The 20,315-nt window shown below is 47.1% G+C and overlaps 3 protein-coding genes across 12 annotated transcripts in view; 1 reads left to right on the forward strand and 2 right to left on the reverse strand.

Moving 5' to 3' along the window:
* The window catches only part of LOC146010085 (uncharacterized), a 63,791-nt gene extending 49,440 nt beyond the window's left edge, over window positions 1–14,351 (forward strand). The window contains exons 6-7 of one of the 2 annotated variants that reach the window (XM_083150984.1): window positions 11,227–11,432; window positions 13,708–14,351. In XM_083150984.1, the coding sequence (XP_083007110.1) occupies window positions 11,227–11,411 (185 nt within the window). In that variant the 3' untranslated portion in view covers window positions 11,412–11,432; window positions 13,708–14,351. The remainder of the gene's footprint in view (window positions 1–11,226; window positions 11,433–13,707) is intronic. The other variant, XM_083150985.1, reaches the window with a different exon arrangement.
* Window positions 1–20,315, reverse strand: part of LOC146010005 (uncharacterized) — a 730,148-nt gene that overhangs the window by 706,793 nt on the left and 3,040 nt on the right. For all 3 annotated transcript variants that reach the window (XM_083150763.1, XM_083150760.1, XM_083150758.1), the window contains exon 2: window positions 10,574–10,652. In XM_083150763.1, the coding sequence (XP_083006889.1) occupies window positions 10,574–10,652 (79 nt within the window). The remainder of the gene's footprint in view (window positions 1–10,573; window positions 10,653–20,315) is intronic.
* The window catches only part of LOC146010020 (uncharacterized), a 139,917-nt gene that overhangs the window by 16,770 nt on the left and 102,832 nt on the right, over window positions 1–20,315 (reverse strand). For 3 of the 7 annotated variants that reach the window (XM_083150817.1, XM_083150814.1, XM_083150812.1), the window contains exons 2-4: window positions 10,574–10,652; window positions 9,180–9,270; window positions 8,992–9,103 (exon numbers count right to left, since the gene is read on the reverse strand). The exons of 3 other annotated variants lie outside the window; for them this stretch is intronic. In XM_083150817.1, the coding sequence (XP_083006943.1) occupies window positions 8,992–9,082 (91 nt within the window). In that variant the 5' untranslated portion in view covers window positions 9,083–9,103; window positions 9,180–9,270; window positions 10,574–10,652. One more of the 7 variants, XM_083150813.1, reaches the window with a different exon arrangement.

Genomic DNA, 20,315 nt, shown 5'->3' on the forward strand with positions numbered 1-20,315 from the left:
ACTTATACTACCTTCCAGTAAAGCCCATATTACCATCCTTTTTGCATTGTATTGGTTGTCAGGAGATAACACCTGAACGGTAAAATTTGCTGCTCTCCCTCCAGCGCACAATTTTTTTTATTTTTTTTTAATAAAGTATTTTTTATTAGACAATAGAAAGGGAAAAAAAACAGTTGTACAGAACGGTATAGCACATTGGTTGATCGTATACAAAAATAATCATTCATATCCAACTTGAGATACAGCTGTAGGTCTCATACAAATGCAACAAAATATATTGTGCAATACTTTGAATATGAATAATAAAGCAATAATCAAACAATTATTGTCTGAGTCCTGTACATACTAATTATCGAAACCGTAATATCATTTTATACAACTAAAATAAGAGAAGAAAAGGGAAAGAAAAGAGAAAGGGAAAGAAAAAGAAAGAGGTATCATGCAAATACCAGTTTAGGGGGTGTAACCCACATATAGAGAGAGCATTACCTAACATACAAATAGGCAGTAAATAGGCAACACGAAACAGGATGTAGTACTTCCAAGGCACATCCCTCCCTCAGTTTCACAAGCCAAAAGTGGTCTCCAGAGTTCAGACCCATTAATATTAGGAAGGAGACGAGGAGTGTGGGGACTCCAACCATCTACTCCACTAGTATTTACCAGGCCCTCCACTCTACCAATGTAGGTCCAGAACTAGCCATCCAGTTCCTAGCTATCACTACCTTAGCCAGAGGCACAATTTAACTTTTGTATATTTCAATACTGCCATCCTCTGTTCTCGGACTGAACTTTACATATAGTCTTGTAATTTCTCAAGATCTCCAGTATACATTCCCCAGTGTGCTCTCTCACAAGTCGGCTAAGTCCAGAGGACCAGGGCAGGGGACTGCGACCTGCTCGTCGGGCGCAGCTAAGTCCAAAGCTCCTTGCGGTGCTCCCTGGTGAAAACCACCGGCGAGCTAGACTCTGCACCAGTTACTGGCTTAAGCCAACTCACTGGTCCAGCTGTTCCTTGGTGTACCAGTGTATGTATTCACGCTTCAACAAACCACCTACTTTATAGCGCCCTCCACTGGTCCACCAGAGTCGCAGCTGGGAACACAGATTTCTCCAGTGCTGACACTCAGCCCAGCATCTGTCCTCCAACTCTCTCTCTCTGCCCAGCATCTGTGCTGCAACTCTCTCTCTGCCCAGCATCTGTGCTGCAACTCTCTCCAGCATCTTTTATCCTCTTTTTTTCCAATATCTGTCCTACTTCTCTCTGCTCACCATCTGTTCTCTTCCTGTCTACCCAGCAACTTGATGCCACCCCTCTCTGCCCAGCATATGTCATTCCCCCTCTCTCTGCCCAGCATCTGTCGTTCCCCCCTCTCTCTGCCCAGCATCTCTCCATAACCCCTCTCTGTCCAGCATCTGTACTCCCTACTTCGGATGAGAATCTGTTATCCCCTTTTCTGCCTAGCATTTGTCGTCGTTCTCCTGTCTCTGCCCAGCATCTGTGATCCCCCTCTCTCTGCCCAGCATCTCTCCACCCTCTCTCTCTTATCAGCATCTGTACTCCCTATTTCTGATCAGCATATATGTCATCCCCCTCTCTGCCGAGCATCTTGCTGCCACCCCTCTCTGCCCAGCATGTGTCCTCCTCCTGTCTCTGCCGAGCATCTTGCTGCCACCCCTCTCTGCCCAATATGTGTCGTCCTCCTCCACTCTCTGCCCAGCATGTGCCTCCCTCTCTGTACAGCATCTGTCCCCCTCTCTGTACAGCATCTGTCCCCCTCCCCCTCTCTCTGCCCAGCATCTGTACTTTCCTCTCTCTGCTATGCATCTGTCTCTCCCATTCTGCCCAGCATCTTGCTGCCACCCCTTTCTGCCCAGAATACAGCTGTTTTCCCCTTTCTCTGCCATAAATGTGGCTGCTCTACGCCTTATATACACATAATTTGGCCTTCCAACACTTTCTCTACCCAATATTGATCTCCTACCCTCTCTGTCCAGCAACTGGTTGTCTTCTTCCTATCATTTTCTCCTTGTACCACATCTATTATATCTACACTTCATCCATACTCAACCATTTTCCAATAACACTCATTTTTCCCTTGTACCCTCTCACAACTCACTTTTCCTCTCACCTTTCCCGTAAGTGCTACCGTGCGCGTTGTGTGTCTACGATGCACTACTACTGTGGACTTTATGTGTAATGGACACGACTGTGGACAATTGGTGTTTAAGTGGCACCTCTGTGGCCATTGTGTGTAAGGGGCACTACTTCTGTGGGCATTGTAAACAACAAAACTGAACATGGTTACCCATCACACCCATCTCTTTCCACAAGACCTTGGAATTCCACAGGACATTATACCCGGACCAGTTTCTTTGCAATACCACCTTGGATCCCCAATACATCTGATATCTGCCATACCTTAAGGACGGCCTTTTTTACCATCATATCACAAGTGTGACACTTGAGAATCCTCCACTGGGAAATCTCTGGGACTTTGAAAATCCATTCCTAATAAGGTCATCCACAATACATGGTAAGTATATACCTCGGTGTTGATATGGACCCAAAATACTCATTTTTGCCCCAATATTGATTGCTAGCTGGAAATGATCCTTTTTAAACACACAGTTTTATCAATATTATATTAATATATTCTTTGTGAGAATTCTCATACGCAATGTATTGTATATGAATTGTATTATACTTTTTTAGTGTTGTAATAAATCTTCTCAGAGAAAACCCTAGCGCTGTATCATATTCACATTTTTCAGAATCCATTAGACCTGTTAATATAACTCCACTAAATCTAGAAAGGATCGGTCCTATTTGGTCCTTGTAGTTATAAAGGTTATAAATAAAAACAAAACGCAAAAAATATGGTCTGTGTGAACTGAAGGGAATCCATGTATTCCCCTAAACTCCCTTCCCCCAACTGCCAGGTCCCCGTATGACTACTGTCAATTACAGGACCCAATCAGAGAATGACAATTATATAGCGCTCCCCTGATTGGCTTAACCACATTGAACTGTCAATCAAAGCTGAACTCATGTATAGTTAGAACGGGAAGAAATCCCCATTCTAAATATAGCGGTGTGCTAAAACTCCAAAGGTTAATTAGGCCAAGTATGTGGTCTGTCCACAAGGACAAGGCCATGGGGGTATATATATGTGCATAAATATATATGTTTCAGTGTGAATTAGTAACTATTACTCGTGCAGCAGCTTCCTACTATGCCCACAGTTTTTAGTAAGTAATAGATTATTATGGGTCTATGTATAGGACCACATGCCTGCTGCAGTGTCCAATCCAGGGTTGGGGTCCCTTTAATGAATTTGGAATGCGGACTTCCTGTGTGTGCGCTCCATGGTGTTATGTCCGTTAATGCGGAAGTGATGCGGCGCCAGTACGTCGCTACTCGTTATGTAATGCACCCAGATATGACTTACATGTGTTCCAGGGTGGTGATTGGTCAGCTGTTTTGGCACCTTCCTTTTATTGAGACAGCCCTGTGGGTATATTAGGGAGCTGCTTAGAGAGGTTTGGCAGCTGCTGGATCCCTGTGGATCATCCATCTGCCGTAATGCTGCTGGATCCCTGGTGGATCCCTGTGGATCACCTATCTGCCGTAATGCTGCTGGATCCCTGTGGATCACCTCTCTGCCGTAATGCTGCTGGATCCCTGTGGATCACCTATCTGCCGCCATGCTGCTGGATCCCTGTGGATCACCTATCTGCCGCCATGCTGGTGGATCCCTGTGGATCACCTATCTGCCGTAATGCTGCTGGATCCCTGTGGATCACCTCTCTGCCGTAATGCTGCTGGATCCCTGTGGATCACCTCTCTGCCGTAATGCTGGTGGATCCCTGTGGATCACCTCTCTGCCGTAATGCTGGTGGATCCCTGTGGATCACCTCTCTGCCGTAATGCTGCTGGATCCCTGTGGATTACCTCTCTGCCGTAATGCTGCTGGATCCCTGTGGATCACCTCTCTGCCGTAATGCTGCTGGATCTCTGTGGATCACCTCTCTGCCGTAATGCTGCTGGATCCCTGTGGATCACCTATCTGCCGTAATGCTGCTGGATCCCTGTGGATCACCTATCTCCTGTAATGCTGCGGGATCCCTGCGGATCACCTCTCTGTCGTAATGCTGCTGGATCCCTGTGGATCACCTATCTCCTGTAATGCTGCGGGATCCCTGCGGATCACCTCTCTGCCGTAATGCTGCTGGATCCCTGTGGATCACCTCTCTGCCGTAATGCTGGTGAATCCCTGTGGATCACCTCTCTGCCGTAATGCTGGTGGATCCCTGTGGATCACCTCTCCGCCGTAATGCTGGTGGATCCCTGTGGATCACCTCTCTGCCGTAATGCTGGTGGATCCCTGTGGATCACCTCTCTGCCGTAATGCTGGTGGATCACCTATCTCCTGTAATGCTGCGGTATCCCTGTGGATCACCTCTCTGTCGTAATGCTGCTATATCCCTGTGGATCACCTATCTCCTGTAATGCTGCGGGATCCCTGTGGATCACCTCTCTGTTGTAATGCTTCTGGATCCCTGTGGATCACCTATCTCCTGTAATGCTGCGGGATCCCTGTGGATCACCTCTCTGCCGTAATGCTGCTGGATTCCTGTGGATCACCTATCTCCTGTAATGCTGCGGGATCCCTGCGGATCACCTCTCTGCCGTAATGCTGCTGGATCCCTGTGGATCATATATGTGCTGTATTGTATATGCTGCTTTGGCTGTGACCCCTGATGATAGTCCGGATAGGCTGAAACGTTGTGTGAATTCATGCTGCCATGTTACTCTTTGGTGCTGGGAAATTGATTCTTCTATGTACAATATTATCTGAGTGACCCTTCATCTAGTTCCTACATTATATATATCCGGAAGAAACCCATGCAAGCAGAGGGAGAATATACAAACTCCACACTGTTAGGGCCATGGAGGGAATCGAGCCCATGACCTCAGTGCTGTGAGGTAGCAATGCTAACCATTACACCATCCGTGCTCTGCCCAATTTTCTCTCTCTCTATGAACTGTGGGCCTAATTCAGACCTGATCGCTGGGCTGCTAAGTTCCAGAGACCTGCTATTAGGTTTTCCCTGCCCAGCCAGAGGTACATCGCGCCCCGTGCAAGTCTGTGAATTGGTAGCATGGCTTGCAAACTGTAGCTGGATCAGGGATTCGCTGCAAAACCAATAGCAAGCCACTCACCATCGCATGGATTCCCCGGTGTGTGCAGTCTGCGCGTAGCCCAGGACTTACTCAGGCGCTGTGATAGAATCAGGCTGATGGGGGCCGGAGCAGACGTCACACAACTTCCCCACCAACGTCTGGGCACGCCTGCGGTTTCCCTGACACTCCCCGAACGCGGCCGGTTACCACACGCAAATGCTGGATTTCTGTCAATCCTTGATAACTTGCACAGCAGTGATCAGGTCTGAATAATCCCCGTAGTTGATGTGAGGGGGAGAGCAGGAGTATAATAGGGGCTGGTGGCTCCTGATGTATGAGATACACCAGAGAGTGTGGGGAGGAGACTGGTCAGATGTCTGGGCTGGTAACACACAGTGACATGATGTGAGGGGAGAGCAGGAGTATAATAGGGGCTGATGGCTGCTGATGTATGAGATACACCAGAGAGTGTGGGGAGGAGACTGGTCAGATCTCTGGGCTGGTAACACACAGTGACATGATGTGAGGGGAGAGCAGGAGTATAATAGGGGCTGGTGGCTCCTGATGTATGAGATACACCAGAGAGTGTGGGGAGGATACTGGTCAGATCTCTGGGCTGGTAACACACAGTGACATGATGTGAGGGGGAGAGCAGGAGTATAATAGGGGCTGATGGCTCCTGATGTATGAGATACACCAGAGAGTGTAGGGAGGAGACTGGTCAGATCTCTGGGCTGGTAACACACAGTGACATGATGTGAGGGGGAGAGCAGGAGTATAATAGGGGCTGATGGCTCCTGATGTATGAGATACACCAGAGATTGTGGGGAGGAGACTGGTCAGATCTCTGGGCTGGTAACACACAGTGACATGATGTGAGGGGGAGAGCAGGAGTATAATAGGGGCTGATGGCTCCTGATGTATGAGATACACCAGAGAGTGCAGGGAGGAGACAGGTCAGATCTCTGGGCTGGTAACACACAGTGACATGATGTGAGGGGAGAGCAGGAGTATAATAGGGGCTGATGGCTCCTGATGTATGAGATACACCAGAGAGTGTGGGTAAGAGACTGGTCAGATCTCTGGGCTGGTAACACACAGTGACATGATGTGAGGGGGAGAGCAGGAGTATAATAGGGGCTGATGGCTCCTGATGTATGAGATACACCAGAGAGTGTGGGGAGGAGACTGGTCAGATCTCTGGGCTGGTAACACACAGTGACATGATGTGAGGGGGAGAGCAGGAGTATAATAGGGGCTGATGGCTCCTGATGTAGGAGATCCACCAGAGAGTGTGGGGAGGAGACTGGTCAGATCTCTAGGCTGGTAACACACAGTGACATGATGTGAGGGGGAGAGCAGGAGTATAATAGGGGCTGATGGTTCCTGATGTATGAGATACACCAGAGAGTGTGGGGAGGAGACTGGTCAGATCTCTGAGCTGGTACCACACAGTGACATGATGTGAGGGGGAGAGCAGGAGTATAATAGGGGCTGATGGTTCCTGATGTATGAGATACACCAGAGAGTGTGGGGAGGAGACTGGTCAGATCTCTGGGCTGGTAACACACAGTGACATGATGTGAGGGGACAGCAGGAGTATAATAGGGGCTGATGGCTCATGATGTATGAGATACACCAGAGAGTGTGGGGAGGAGACTGGTCAGATCTCTGGGCTGGTAACACACAGTGACATGATGTGAGGGGGAGAGCAGGAGTATAATAGGGGCTGATGGCTCCTGATGTATGAGATACACCAGAGAGTGCGGGGAGGAGACTGGTCAGATCTCTGGGCTGGTAACACACAGTGACATGATGTGAGGGGGAGAGCAGGAGTATAATAGGGACTGATGGCTCATGATGTATGAGATACACCAGAGAGTGTGGGGAGGAGACTGGTCAGATCTCTGGGCTGGTAACACACAGTGACATGATGTGAGGGGGAGAGCAGGAGTATAATAGGGGCTGATGGCTCCTGATGTAGGAGATCCACCAGAGAGTGTGGGGAGGAGACTGGTCAGATCTCTGGGCTGGTAACACACAGTGACATGATGTGAGGGGGAGAGCAGGAGTATAATAGGGGCTGATGTCTCCTGATGTATGAGATACACCAGAGAGTGTGGGGAGGAGACTGGTCAGATCTCTGGGCTGGTAACACACAGTGACATGATGTGAGGGGGAGAGCAGGAGTATAATAGGGGCTGATGGCTCCTGATGTAGGAGATCCACCAGAGAGTGTGGGGAGGAGACTGGTCAGATCTCTGGGCTGGTAACACACAGTGACATGATGTGAGGGGGAGAGCAGCAGTATAATAGGGGCTGATGGCTCCTGATGTATGAGATACACCAGAGAGTGCGGGGAGGAGACTGGTCAGATCTCTGGGCTGGTAACACACAGTGACATGATGTGAGGGGGAGAGCAGGAGTATAATAGGGACTGATGGCTCATGATGTATGAGATACACCAGAGAGTGTGGGGAGGAGACTGGTCAGATCTCTGGGCTGGTAACACACAGTGACATGATGTGAGGGGGAGAGCAGGAGTATAATAGGGGCTGATGGCTCCTGATGTAGGAGATCCACCAGAGAGTGTGGGGAGGAGACTGGTCAGATCTCTGGGCTGGTAACACACAGTGACATGATGTGAGGGGGAGAGCAGCAGTATAATAGGGGCTGATGGCTCCTGATGAATGAGATATACCAGAGAGTGCGGGGAGGAGACTGGTCAGATCTCTGGGCTGGTAACACACAGTGACATGATGTGAGGGGGAGAGCAGGAGTATAATAGGGGCTGATGGCTCATGATGTAGGAGATCCACCAGAGAGTGTGGGGAGGAGACTGGTCAGATCTCTGGGCTGGTAACACACAGTGACATGATGTGAGGGGGAGAGCAGGAGTATAATAGGGGCTGATGGCTCCTGATGTATGAGATACACCAGAGAGTGCGGGGAGGAGACTGGTCAGATCTCTGGGCTGGTAACACACAGTGACATGATGTGAGGGGGAGAGCAGGAGTATAATAGGGACTGATGGCTCATGATGTATGAGATACACCAGAGAGTGTGGGGAGGAGACCGGTCAGAGGATAAGAGGCTGCTGTAGTGACAGAGGAGGGTGCGGGATAAGAGGCTGCTGTAGTGACAGAGGAGGGTGCGGGATAAGACGCTGCTGTAGTGACAGAGGAGGGTGCGGGATAAGAGGCCGCTGTAGTGACAGAGGAGGGTGCTGGATAAGAGGCTGCTGTAGTGACAGAGGAGGGTGCGGGATAAGACGCTGCTGTAGTGACAGAGGAGGGTGTAGGATAAGAGGCTGCTGTACTGACAGATGAGGGTGCAGGATAAGAGGCCGCTGTAGTGACAGAGGAGGGTGTAGGATAAGAGGCTGCTGTACTGACAGATGAGGGTGTAGGATAAGAGGCTGCTGTAGTGACAGAGGAGGGTGCAGGATAAGAGGCCGCTGTAGTGACAGAGGAGGGTGTAGGATAAGAGGCTGCTGTACTGACAGATGAGGGTGTAGGATAAGAGGCTGCTGTAGTGACAGAGGAGGGTGCGGGATAAGAGGCCGCTGTAGTGACAGAGGAGGGTGTAGGATAAGAGGCTGCTGTAGTGACAGAGGAGGGTGCAGGATAAGAGGCTGCTGTAGTGACAGATGAGGGTGCAGGATAAGAGGCCGCTGTAGTGACAGAGGAGGGTGCGGGATAAGAGGCCGCTGTAGTGACAGAGGAGGGTGCAGGATAAGAGGCTGCTGTACTGACAGAACAAGACGAATATGTGACTCTCTGTAATAAGTGATTATTACTCACATGTGCTGATATCTGTAGGGATTTCCTCCTCCTTACACTGCTGGTCACACCTCACATCCGTCTCTTCTTCTCTCTTTGTATCTTCCCACATAATATCACACAGATCTTCCCCCTAAGTAAAAAAAATATATATAAAATCACACACATCTTACAAGCACTACATATTTTTAAATGTAAATCTCTCTCACCTTAGGCTTCTATTAGTTGTGGATTTATCTTCAAGTCCAGGTGCCCCAAAGGTCTCTGATCCCGGATATGATTGCAGTCCCCTGTGCCGGACTAATGAATGGAGGAGATGGGCGGTCTCAGTGGGTTTGGTAGGATATGTCGGCATAGAGGGGAAAGCGTCACTTATACAGATAAATAACATTATTACTGTGTCGGCATTCCTTGTACGCCATTATGCTGCTGACCATGTAACTATCTCCTGATTCTCACAGGATCGGGATTATAGGCCGGCGGTGTCTAGGTTCCACAGTCAGTAGGTCGCCATGGAGAAGGTAAACAAAGACCAGGGGTCGACACACGCAAATGGTCCACGTGACTATGATCGACACAAAAAGGTTGACATCGGTTTTCACGAGATATATATTAGTTTTTTTGTACTTCACTATCCAAGTTGACGCCAATTGGATACGGTGAAGTGCCATGTGATTGGGCAGCAGAGTCACATGACCAGAAGGATGGGGAGGGAAGTGTTACACTAAGGGTGCGTCACGTGATCATGTGTTACCACTCACACAAAACCGTGAAAAACTCATTGTGTCACATTTTCCATGTTGATCTTTTGCTTGGTCGGACTAGACACTGGTGACCCCGTGATACACATCCTTATTAACACGAGTGACTGCAACCCTACATGGCTATGCATTACCATATATTACCCTACATTACTATACATTACCATATATTACCCTACATTACTATACATTACCATATATTACCCTACATTACCATATATTACCCTACATTACTATACATTACCATATATTACCATACATTACTATGCATTACCATATATTACCCTGCATTACCATATATTACCCTGCATTACTATGCATTACCATATATTACTATGCATTTCCATACATTAACATACATTACTATGCATTACCATACATTACCACATGTTAACTTATATTACCATATGTTACCATACTGTACATTACCATGCATTACCACGTTACCATATATTACTATGCATTACCACACGTTACCATACATTACCACACGTTATTATATATTACCATGCATTACCATACATTACCATATATTTCCCTACATTACCATACGTTACCATATATTACCATACGTTACCCTATATTACCATACGTTACCCTATATTACCATACGTTACTCTACGAGTGTGAATCCCATGAGCTGGGAACTGTGTCCCTGTGGGAAGGGTCCTGTATGTGGGGCTGGTATTACAGTCACAGGGAACAGTCTGATCTACATATGTTATATATCAGGACACCAGAGGCTGCTCCATCTGCATTATACCACAGAGCACCACAGTCTGCACCACCTATATAACAGTAGTAGTAGTATATAATGTAACAATAATACTAGATGTGGTTACCTGACGCTGCCGGACACAGCACTGGATCCTCCCCGCTGCCTCCTCCTCAGCCCGCAACTTGTTATCAGTGCTGGCAACTCTGACATGAGAAACAGGCAACAGTTACGTGAACATACAGTAGGAGCCCATCTCATCTATCTTCCTTAGGCCATTAGCCATGGCTATCCTATTGTTCTCAGCTGCAATACAATACATAGAACAATAGAGTAGGGGATTAGCAGAGTAATCCAATTACTTACTTAATCCTATTATAGGGATAGATGACAGTGGCAAACCAATCTTAAAAAACAACCCCCCCCCCCCCAAAAGTAAGTATGCCGGGAGCGTGCGGCTGGGGATGTGGGTGGTTATGCACTAGTGGTGGGATTCGTTGGTTGATAGATTATTGGGTGATAGGGTGGAGTTAGGTAAAGGCACCAACAGGGGGTTGGGGTTAGGCTGGGGTAGCAGCTTCAGGTGGCGGGTACAGGGGTTAGGCACGGGGGGGGAGAGGATTAGAGTCAAGCTGCTGGGGGAGGGGGGTTCAGGGGATGCCAACATCGTTAATCTGACCCCCAGTCATCTGTATATCCCAGATTTAACTCCATATACATATAGCTATATATCCATATCTTATCTAAATACATCTATATTTCTATACATTCCGTATACAGAGCTGAGGAACCCGCTGCCGCTCTCACCGCTTCCCCTGTCCCTGCCGCATGATGCCCCAGAAGAGAGGAGGGGGCGGGGCTGCACGTTGACGAGCGTGGTACTCAGAGTGACGGCAGAATACGGGGGACGTCTAACCAGGAAGTATGCTGGAACGCAAATTCCGGAAGAAGGGTGGAACGCATAACCAGGAAGTGTGTGGTAGCGGGTGAGTGTCTCCATAGACAGGGAGTGAAAGATGGCAAATAGCGTGTGACATATATATATACAGTGAGTCTCGGGAGTTGCTGCTGCGGACACGGCGCCTCCCGGCCTTACACTTGTGCTGTGGGGCTGTGGCTGAGGGGCGGTATAATAGCTGTATATTCCAATACAGTGAATGGGGCCCTGTCCCACCCTCTGCCATAGGCTTGTTACCAGCAGTGTGTGTCCTGCCCTATCCTGCAGCCCTTCCTCCTAGGGTATTCGGGCAAATCCCCCCTGGCGGGGAAAGACCCAAAGTTCGCCTTCATAGCCTCTCACAATGGCCCCATTTAGGGGAGAATGATTTAAATATGGGGAACATCAGAAATAATTCCTCATTCACAGTGTCCGGCCTGTGTCTTATGTGTGCCTAGCACCGCCCTGCTGGCTGTATTATTATGTTTATGGACAACACTCTGCCCATTTTAATCAACAGGTTGGCAGGGATGCAGAGACTGTGGCACACATCACCATGGTAACAAGTGGCAAATCTATGGGAGATTGTAAAGGCTACTGGGTGCCATCCCTGAAAGGGGCACTCTAGCCTTATGCAACCAACAGGGGCAGAGCTGATATAATTCATGAGGCGATATATTTGCCACAATGACATCACATGTAACTCTATTGCTATCACAGGGACCTGACTGGGGAGGTGAGGGGCTCTGGGAGTGTCACAGTGACATCGCTCTTATCTCTATTACTAACACAGGGACCTGATTGGGTTATATATACAGCATTATATAGTATACACTGGACTGGCCTATACAGCACTATCATCACTATACTGGCCTATACAGCACTATCACTGGACTGGACTATACAGCACTGTCACTGGACTGGCCTTGTTAATGTCTAATTTATATCAAACCAATGGATAATAAGTGAAGTGCGCAGTTTACGTACTATGTCCGTAAACTTACTTTTATTCCTAGCTACGGGCAAACTAAAGCGTAGCGCCACATAGCGAACCTTATTAGTGTTGCACACACTGTATAACGATACCCAGACAGCGGTATCTAGTTCACAGTACTTAGAACTAAGTTATAGGTAAATACACCAGGTATAAATTCCTGTAAACCTTTCTGCTTACTGCGAATAATACACAAGACAGTATAAGTTCCGGAAAAAGGGTACAAAATCCTTAACCGTATATTAGAGCCCCTAGCGGACAACAGGGGGTTACAGAAAGGAATGTATATAAGCAAATAACAGGATATACAGATCACAGTACAATACAAAATACTATCTAATTACAAAAGGGGAAAGATACAGATGTAAATACAATAAGCCACAATACAAAATACGCATGCAGAGAGGAACAGTTACTGTCTCTCACACGCGGGCCCAAGTCGGTCCGAGCTCCCTGTATTCTATCCAGATTACAGTCCAGGAAGAAAAAGTACAATGAGAGCATTCTTAGGTTGTGCTTAACCTCTTATAGTGTCTAAGTGGAAGGGGCAGTGAGGGTCTCCATTGGTCAGAAGACCAGGTGTCGCTTCTCTTGGATTTGTGCAGGGGAATGCACCTCTGTGTCTTTGTCCCAAGGCATCGTCATAGGGGTCATAGCTCAAGCTGTAAAACCTGTTACATCCGGATCTCCCAGTTACACTGTCCTCGTGGCAATGTGGCCATTAAATATGTAATTGTTCCATAACTTTCAGCTGTTACAAGTTGCATACTTTAGACAAGAACCTGAGCGCTGCTCATGAGAGATGGAACACACAGATGCGAAATATGTACAGAAAAGATCGTTTTTTACCATTTAAGCTATGTGCTGCGAATTAAAACCATTTTACCTATATTTTAATATTTGTGGGAGTGGGATATGAAATTATGTGTAGTAATATGGCTGCGCACGTGGTTCGCATTATTATTTTACCTGCTTCCTATACTCCATGTACGCAACCATGCGAACCAAGATGCCGGCCATACCATTCTATTGTGGTGCGTATGCAACTCGACTTTGACAGTCCACCCTTTGACAGTAAAATAAACCTCACATTTCAAAAAAATTCCTGGAAACAAAAGAAATTCATAACAAAACATAAAAATTATTTGAGGTACATGATTATACATAAAAAGGGAAATGAATCATTATGCACTATGGCTAATCCTACATTATGGATAATGGGGAACACATTTACCTAACAATTTATTCATGGGTGACAAGGGACAGCAATACACAAAATTTATGGAGCCCAAAAAAAAACAGGGGTGTTACATTTATTTACATTTTTCAGATATGGTATCCCTCAATGGATGTTGGCTTCGATCATAGGGTCATATACTAAACCCTCGTCTTCCTTGGTGGCAGGTGCTTTCCAGAACCAGTATTGTTGGACCCTCCAGTAAAGTTGGACCCACCTGCTGAGGTCCCTGCAAATTTGGATGTCTTTGGCTTAATTAGACCTGGCTTAAGTGGATACAAATAGCTGAGAGGTTGTAGTCCCAATAAAACCATGTAAAAGGGACTCCCTCACACAGCACCCCAGGATAAAACGCAGAGTGGACTCCATCACCATTTGGGACCGCTGCTATTGTGGACAGTGCAGGTTATATTCCAACCCCATTGTAGGGTCATCTATAATCCATTACAATCTGGAATACGCTGTTTTTAATTTTATTTTATTTCTGTATATCATTGGGCCTATTAATTGTTCATTAAAATATCACTTTTATTGATTCACCTATTCTTATAATTTAAGCGCTGCTATTTGTTTTTGTTTTGTATATTGTCAATAGGGGACTGACCTTCTCCTACCCAGCAGCTGCTTTTAAAACAACCACCCATGATTTAAGCGCTCTCTGGTTCCTATACCTAGTATAAGGAATCATTGCTTGAAGGTCTGATTCAAGTAGGTCATGCAATCATGCTCGTTCTCACTCTCCCCAAATTCTGTCTTACCATTTTCAGCAACATTACCATATACTCCCACCCTTTGTGCCTTGGAAGGCACATGAGGTAGGAATGTAGCTGGGTTTAATGTATTGCACCATTTTATGGTAATGTTTACTGTGGCCATCAGTGCCAGTTCCCACTTGGTTATCTGCACTCAGGACACGTGTCAAATCTGGGCAGAATTTAGGAGGGCTGAAGCATGAGGAGCATAAACAGTTAAATCATGTCCTAACAACACGTCCTCACTCTTGTTTACAAGCTGAGCTATTGCTGGGTCTGTGGCAGTAACATGTTTTGAATCGCTTGGATCCTGTCATCAGTGAGGTGTCTCAACCCTTGGGTAAGACAATGACCCAAATACTTAACCCTGGTCTGGCATAATTATAATTTATCCTTTGATACTTTATGTCCTGTCTCTGAGAGATACATCAGCAGCTGTCTAGTGTCATCCACTGATGACTCCAGTGAGTCAGAACACAACAATAAATCATCGACATATTGTATTAGTATCGAGCCACTCATGGGCTGGAAGGATTACTCTTTGGTTAGTACAACCTAAATTAAGAGGAGTGTTGAGAACAGACCTGACCGCCCCTGTATCAACCAAAAAGGTTTGTTTTACACCAGCTACATTTACCTTCACCTGAGGCTCTTCTCCCAGGTGTTGTGTCAATCTAACCGGCTGTAAGATACAGGTATGACCTGTTTCCTATTGGTGCATCTGTGACGCCCTTAAGACAGTGTCGGCTAAGAGGTAGGGTGTGAGGCATGTGACGTGATCTGTGTGTCTCCTCCCATTGTTTTGGTGATGGGTACTTACGTGTCTCCCCTTGGTTTGGTTCCCAGTACTTTCTATGTGTGTCATTTCTCCTGGGGTTCCCTTATCTGCAGCGTCTGGCTATGTGTCCCTCTTTATTGCAGTTAAAACACATCATCGGTTTTCTACTTACATCCCTTGGTTTTGTGCATGATGTGCTTTTGCTTGAGGCATTACTAAAAGCTTGGATGCTAACAGTCATTCATTTTTCTGTTTGCATTTTTGTTTTTCTTAATGTTTTTGTCATTCATGGTCGACAGCAGATTCCCATAGGGCCTAACTGTCATGCCCCTCCAATTTGGGAAAGAAGTTTGCACCCTGATCTTCAGATTTTCCTTAAGACCTTCCACCAGTACAGAGACAATCATTTTTCTCAAGTGCGGGTTATCCTTGGGTTCAGTGACACCGGTGTGTTTTGACACTGTCAGTAATCCTCGATGGAAATATTCGCTAGCAGATTCGCTATCTTTTTGTTTTATAGTGAATATTTTTGCTATATTCAATGCACACCCAATTGTAGGTTGGTTTGGCATATATTTTCCTGATTGCTCTCATCATTTATTTCCTTATCAACCTTCAAACCACTATCCTTAATGAATTTCGGGATGTCTATGTGGGTAGGAAGACAGGCCCTCAACAGGATTCTCCAATCCTTATTGGTAGGTTCATCAGTATTTCCCAGATCTTTTATAAATTTCTGACAGTGCCAGATCTTTTCTGGGAAATCTGAAATGATAGATCGTAATTGTAGCCGTGTCCAAGGATTTCAATTGTTAGGGTTCTTGCAGGTATCACCCCATCTCTTTCCGCCTTTCCATAAGGAATCTTCAGCACTGGAAGATGACTTGGGGCAAATTGTCTCTGTACTGCATTCTTACTTGTGTCACTAGTTGCGTTGTTGACATCAGCAGTCTCCTCTGCTAGAGCTGTAGCAGCAGTCTTTGCTGGCTCAGCCATTTCCCTCATTAATATATAAGAGACGGCTGACGTCAAGAACACCTCATTTTCATCTGCATTTTCCTTATACGGGGAATAACAGGGTACAAGTTAGTCACTTGTGCATTTTTGTTTCCCTTTTGATGGTAACTGCCCCCTCTGGTACATATGGACGGGGAGGTGCAGTTGCATTACTGGGGCCGATCGCATTTACATCCGTTAAACACCCACTTCCCATTTGAGCTTGGCCTTCCTTTTGCCACAAGTTTAAAATTTCATTCTGCTTCACCCTCGATTTGAGCGATGAGAGTAAACATCTTATCTCTAACTGAGGATAAGACTTCTGGATCAAAACTCCCAACACTGGGAAATTCTACTTGGTTGCCCTCTGTCATTTTTCCCCATTTATTTACGTAAACCACTGCTTGTTCACCATACTTCATACTCATTACGAACGCAACCGATCCTTTGGGTCGGTTTCACTCCTGTTCCCTGTGTAGCACAAACTCTCCGCGTGAACACTTATTTCCCATGGTAAATGAGAATGAATCTTTCACTACTGGCAGATCTTGGTGGGCGGTTTACCTGAGCGCACCCAAACACTCCTTCCGTATTGCACCAGTTTTCCAAAAACTAAGGGTAGAGTGTGCGATATGAAGACGTCCTCTCTATTCTCAATCACTTGCTGTGTCTGACTAAAGGTGGGTATACACGGATAGATGTGGCCAATGATTCGATCTCCTTAACGATTTCCTCTGAACCTCCTGCACAAACGATTTGGTTACAAATGATGAACGATTGAGCAAACGATTACACATGAACGATTGATCTTTAACAACGGTGGAGGGAGTTGGAGCCAGTCAATTAGCCTTACCAAATCGTTCATCGTGCATACACATGAAGCGATTGGTACACATCGCTAACGATTGGTCGTTGATCTTTCTGCATGCAGGAAAGATCAGCGACCTCTACCAACGACCGCCGGGTATGCGCATTGTCCGATATATCGTTCATACACACGGAACGATTTGAGCGATTGGTCGTTTCAATCGGTCGGGAACGCCCAGATCTTTTGCTAAATCTATCCGTGTATACCCACCTTAACAACGGGTTGTTAGCCCAGTCCCACAGAAGTGCGGCCAAATTTCCCAGAACACAAAAAAACGTGTTGTTCCTGTATTCGGCCAAATCTGTATTTTAAATAAGCCAGGCAGATCTCTTGGTTCTGCTCTTAGCTTCTTTACCCTATCCGATAGATAACGTTTCTATAGCGTAAGACAAAGACATGTGTCTATGACAGGGGCAGTCTTCCTATGGTGTGTCGTCACACACCCCAGGAAGTTCTTTTTAACACACTTACTTCCTTATTTCTATAGCGCTCTGGGTCACACCGTCATGTGACCGTTGACCCCGTGTAATTCACACTCTGGGTCCTACTTACTCCTGGGACTTATAAAAAAAATAAAAATATTTCTGTACACAAAACTTTCCCTTGGTGGCAGTATTTTTTTTTCACTAGATGTCATCCGACTATAAACCCCTTAAATAGTACTGTAGGAATTTATTAAAATACTGTTTGAATTGCTTGCTTTGAAAATAAACCGAAAATACTAAACTTTCTGTATTAATAACTGTCATATCAACAGTATTTTAATATACTGCTACACTACATACCCCCTATACTCCGCACTACATCACTACACTATATACCCCCTATACTCTGCACTACATCGCTACACTATATACCCCCTATACTCTGCACTACATCGCTACACTACATACCCCCTATACTCCGCACTACATCGCTACACTATATACCCCCTATACTCTGCACTACATCGCTACACTATATACCTTCTAAACTCCGCTCTACATTTCACCCCTATACTCCTCACTACATCACTACACTATATACCCCCTATACTCAACACTACATCATTACACTATATACCCCCTATACTCTGCACTACATCACTACACTATATACCCCCTATACTCCGCACTACATCACTACATTATACCCCATACTCATCACTACATAATATACCTCCTATACTCCGCACTACATCACTACACTATATACCCCCTATACTCTGCACTACTTTGCTAAACTATATACCTTCTATACTCTGCACGACATCACTACATTATACCGCTATACTCATCACTGCATTATACCCCTATATTCCACACTACATCACTACACTACATACCCCCTATACTCTGCACTACATCACTACACTATATACCTTGTATAGTGTTCCCGCTAGGCTGTTTTAGCGGGGCGCTGTGCCCTGCCTGATTTTTACAGGGCAAAATGCGCCCTGCCCTGCTAGCAGCGCCCCGCTAAAACAGCGTGGTGCCTGCCCTGGCTGTGTGCACGGGGAAGCGCAGCGCCGCCTTAGACGGCGATTCCCAGCGCTTACCCGGCAGCACGGTAACTTCGGTGGTGCCGGGCCCGCCCCCGCCCCTTTTTGTGACGTCGCGGCCCGGGCACGCCCCTTTTCGTGACGACGCGGCCCGGGCACGCCCCTTTTCGTGACAACGCGGCCCGAGACCGCCCACAACTGTGACGTCGGCGGGCCCGGTCCGCCCACCTTGCGCTGCCCCCGTACAGCGGCGCCCTGCCCTCCCTCATTTCTAGAGGGAACACTACTTGTATACTCAGCACTACATCGCTACACTATATACCTTGTATACTCTGCACTGCATCACTACATTATACCCCTATACTCATCAGCACATTATACCATATACTTCACACTATATACCTCCTACACTCCGCACTACATCACTACATTATACCGCTATACTCATCACTATAATGAACCCCTATACTTCACACTACATCACTACACTATATAACTCCTATACTCCGCACTACATCACTACACCGTATACCCCCTATACTCATCACTACATTAAACCCCTATACTCCGCAGTACATTACTACACTATATACCCCCTATACTCCACACTATATACCTCCTATACTCTGCAGTACACTTTTATACCCCTATGCTCTGCACTACATCGCTATACCCACATGCTGAACTACATGACTGCAATGCACTACATTTCGCAATAACATTAGCACATGTGTGTGTGCCATATGAACCTAGCCTGATGTAGTCTTCTATCTGTCCACTAGAGCAAGGACTGCCTAAGGGCTGGAAGTGGGCAGGGTCTGGAACTCCCATCCGGGACAGAGTAGAGGCGAAGCAGGGACTGGCTGAGGAGGAAAAGGGGACGGGGCCTGGTCCTCCATACTGGGATAGAGATGGGGGGGGGGGGGTAACTGAATGGAGGACTAGCTAAGAGCTGGAAGGGGGCAGGGCCGACAGAGTAGAGGGGAAGCAGGTAGTGTTCCTGCCCAGCTAAAACAGCCTACCTCCGACCCCGCCAATGTGACTGGGAGAGCCCAGCTCTGCCGTAGATGGCGATGCCCGGTGCTTCCCCGGCAGTTTAGAGCCTTCGGTGACGGTGGTGGCCGGGCCCACCCCTTTTCGTGACGGTGCAGCCTGGGCACGCCCATTTTGTGACGTTGACGGCCAAGACTGTCCATAACAATGACGTTGGCAGGCCTGGTCCCCTGCCGCTGGCCCCTGTGCAGCGGCGCCCTGCCTGCCCCAGTTCCTAGAAAGAACACTAAGCAGGGACTGGCTGGCTGAAGGGAAGAAGGGTGCAGGGCCTTGTCCTCTGCCATGGGACACAGATTGGGAGCAGGGACTTGCTAAGTGGTGGAAGGGGGTGGGGCCTGAACCTCCAGTAGAGTAGAGGGGGAGCGGGGATTGTCTGGCTGAGGAAAAGAAGGGGGTGGGAACTGGTCCTCCAGCAGAACACAGTGAGTATAGGTGCAGGGCTTGGTCCACTGACTGGGAGTGAGAAGACTCTGCCCAGGGCTGAAGGGGTGTGGCCAGGTTTTAAGGACGGGAAGAAGATTTTGCAGAGAGGAAGAAAAGGGTGGATCTGTCCTGCAAAAGCTGTCAACTATAGAGAAGTGGTCCCGTTCTCTCCTTCACCTGACCGCAATGTGTTATTAGATTTTCCAGCGGCTGTGGATTCTGTCACTGTCTTTGGCTGTAACAATGGCATCGGGGAGGAATCGGGAGGCTCCTGCCTGGGTGGATAGCTGAGGGTCCCACTCTTTATTCTGTCGGCGCAGCTGCTGCATGTCAGTCAATCAGTGGTGGCCG

The sequence above is a fragment of the Crinia signifera genome, chromosome 6 (assembly GCF_055691185.1).
Source record: "Crinia signifera chromosome 6, ASM5569118v1, whole genome shotgun sequence".
Lineage (NCBI taxonomy): Eukaryota > Metazoa > Chordata > Amphibia > Anura > Myobatrachidae > Crinia > Crinia signifera.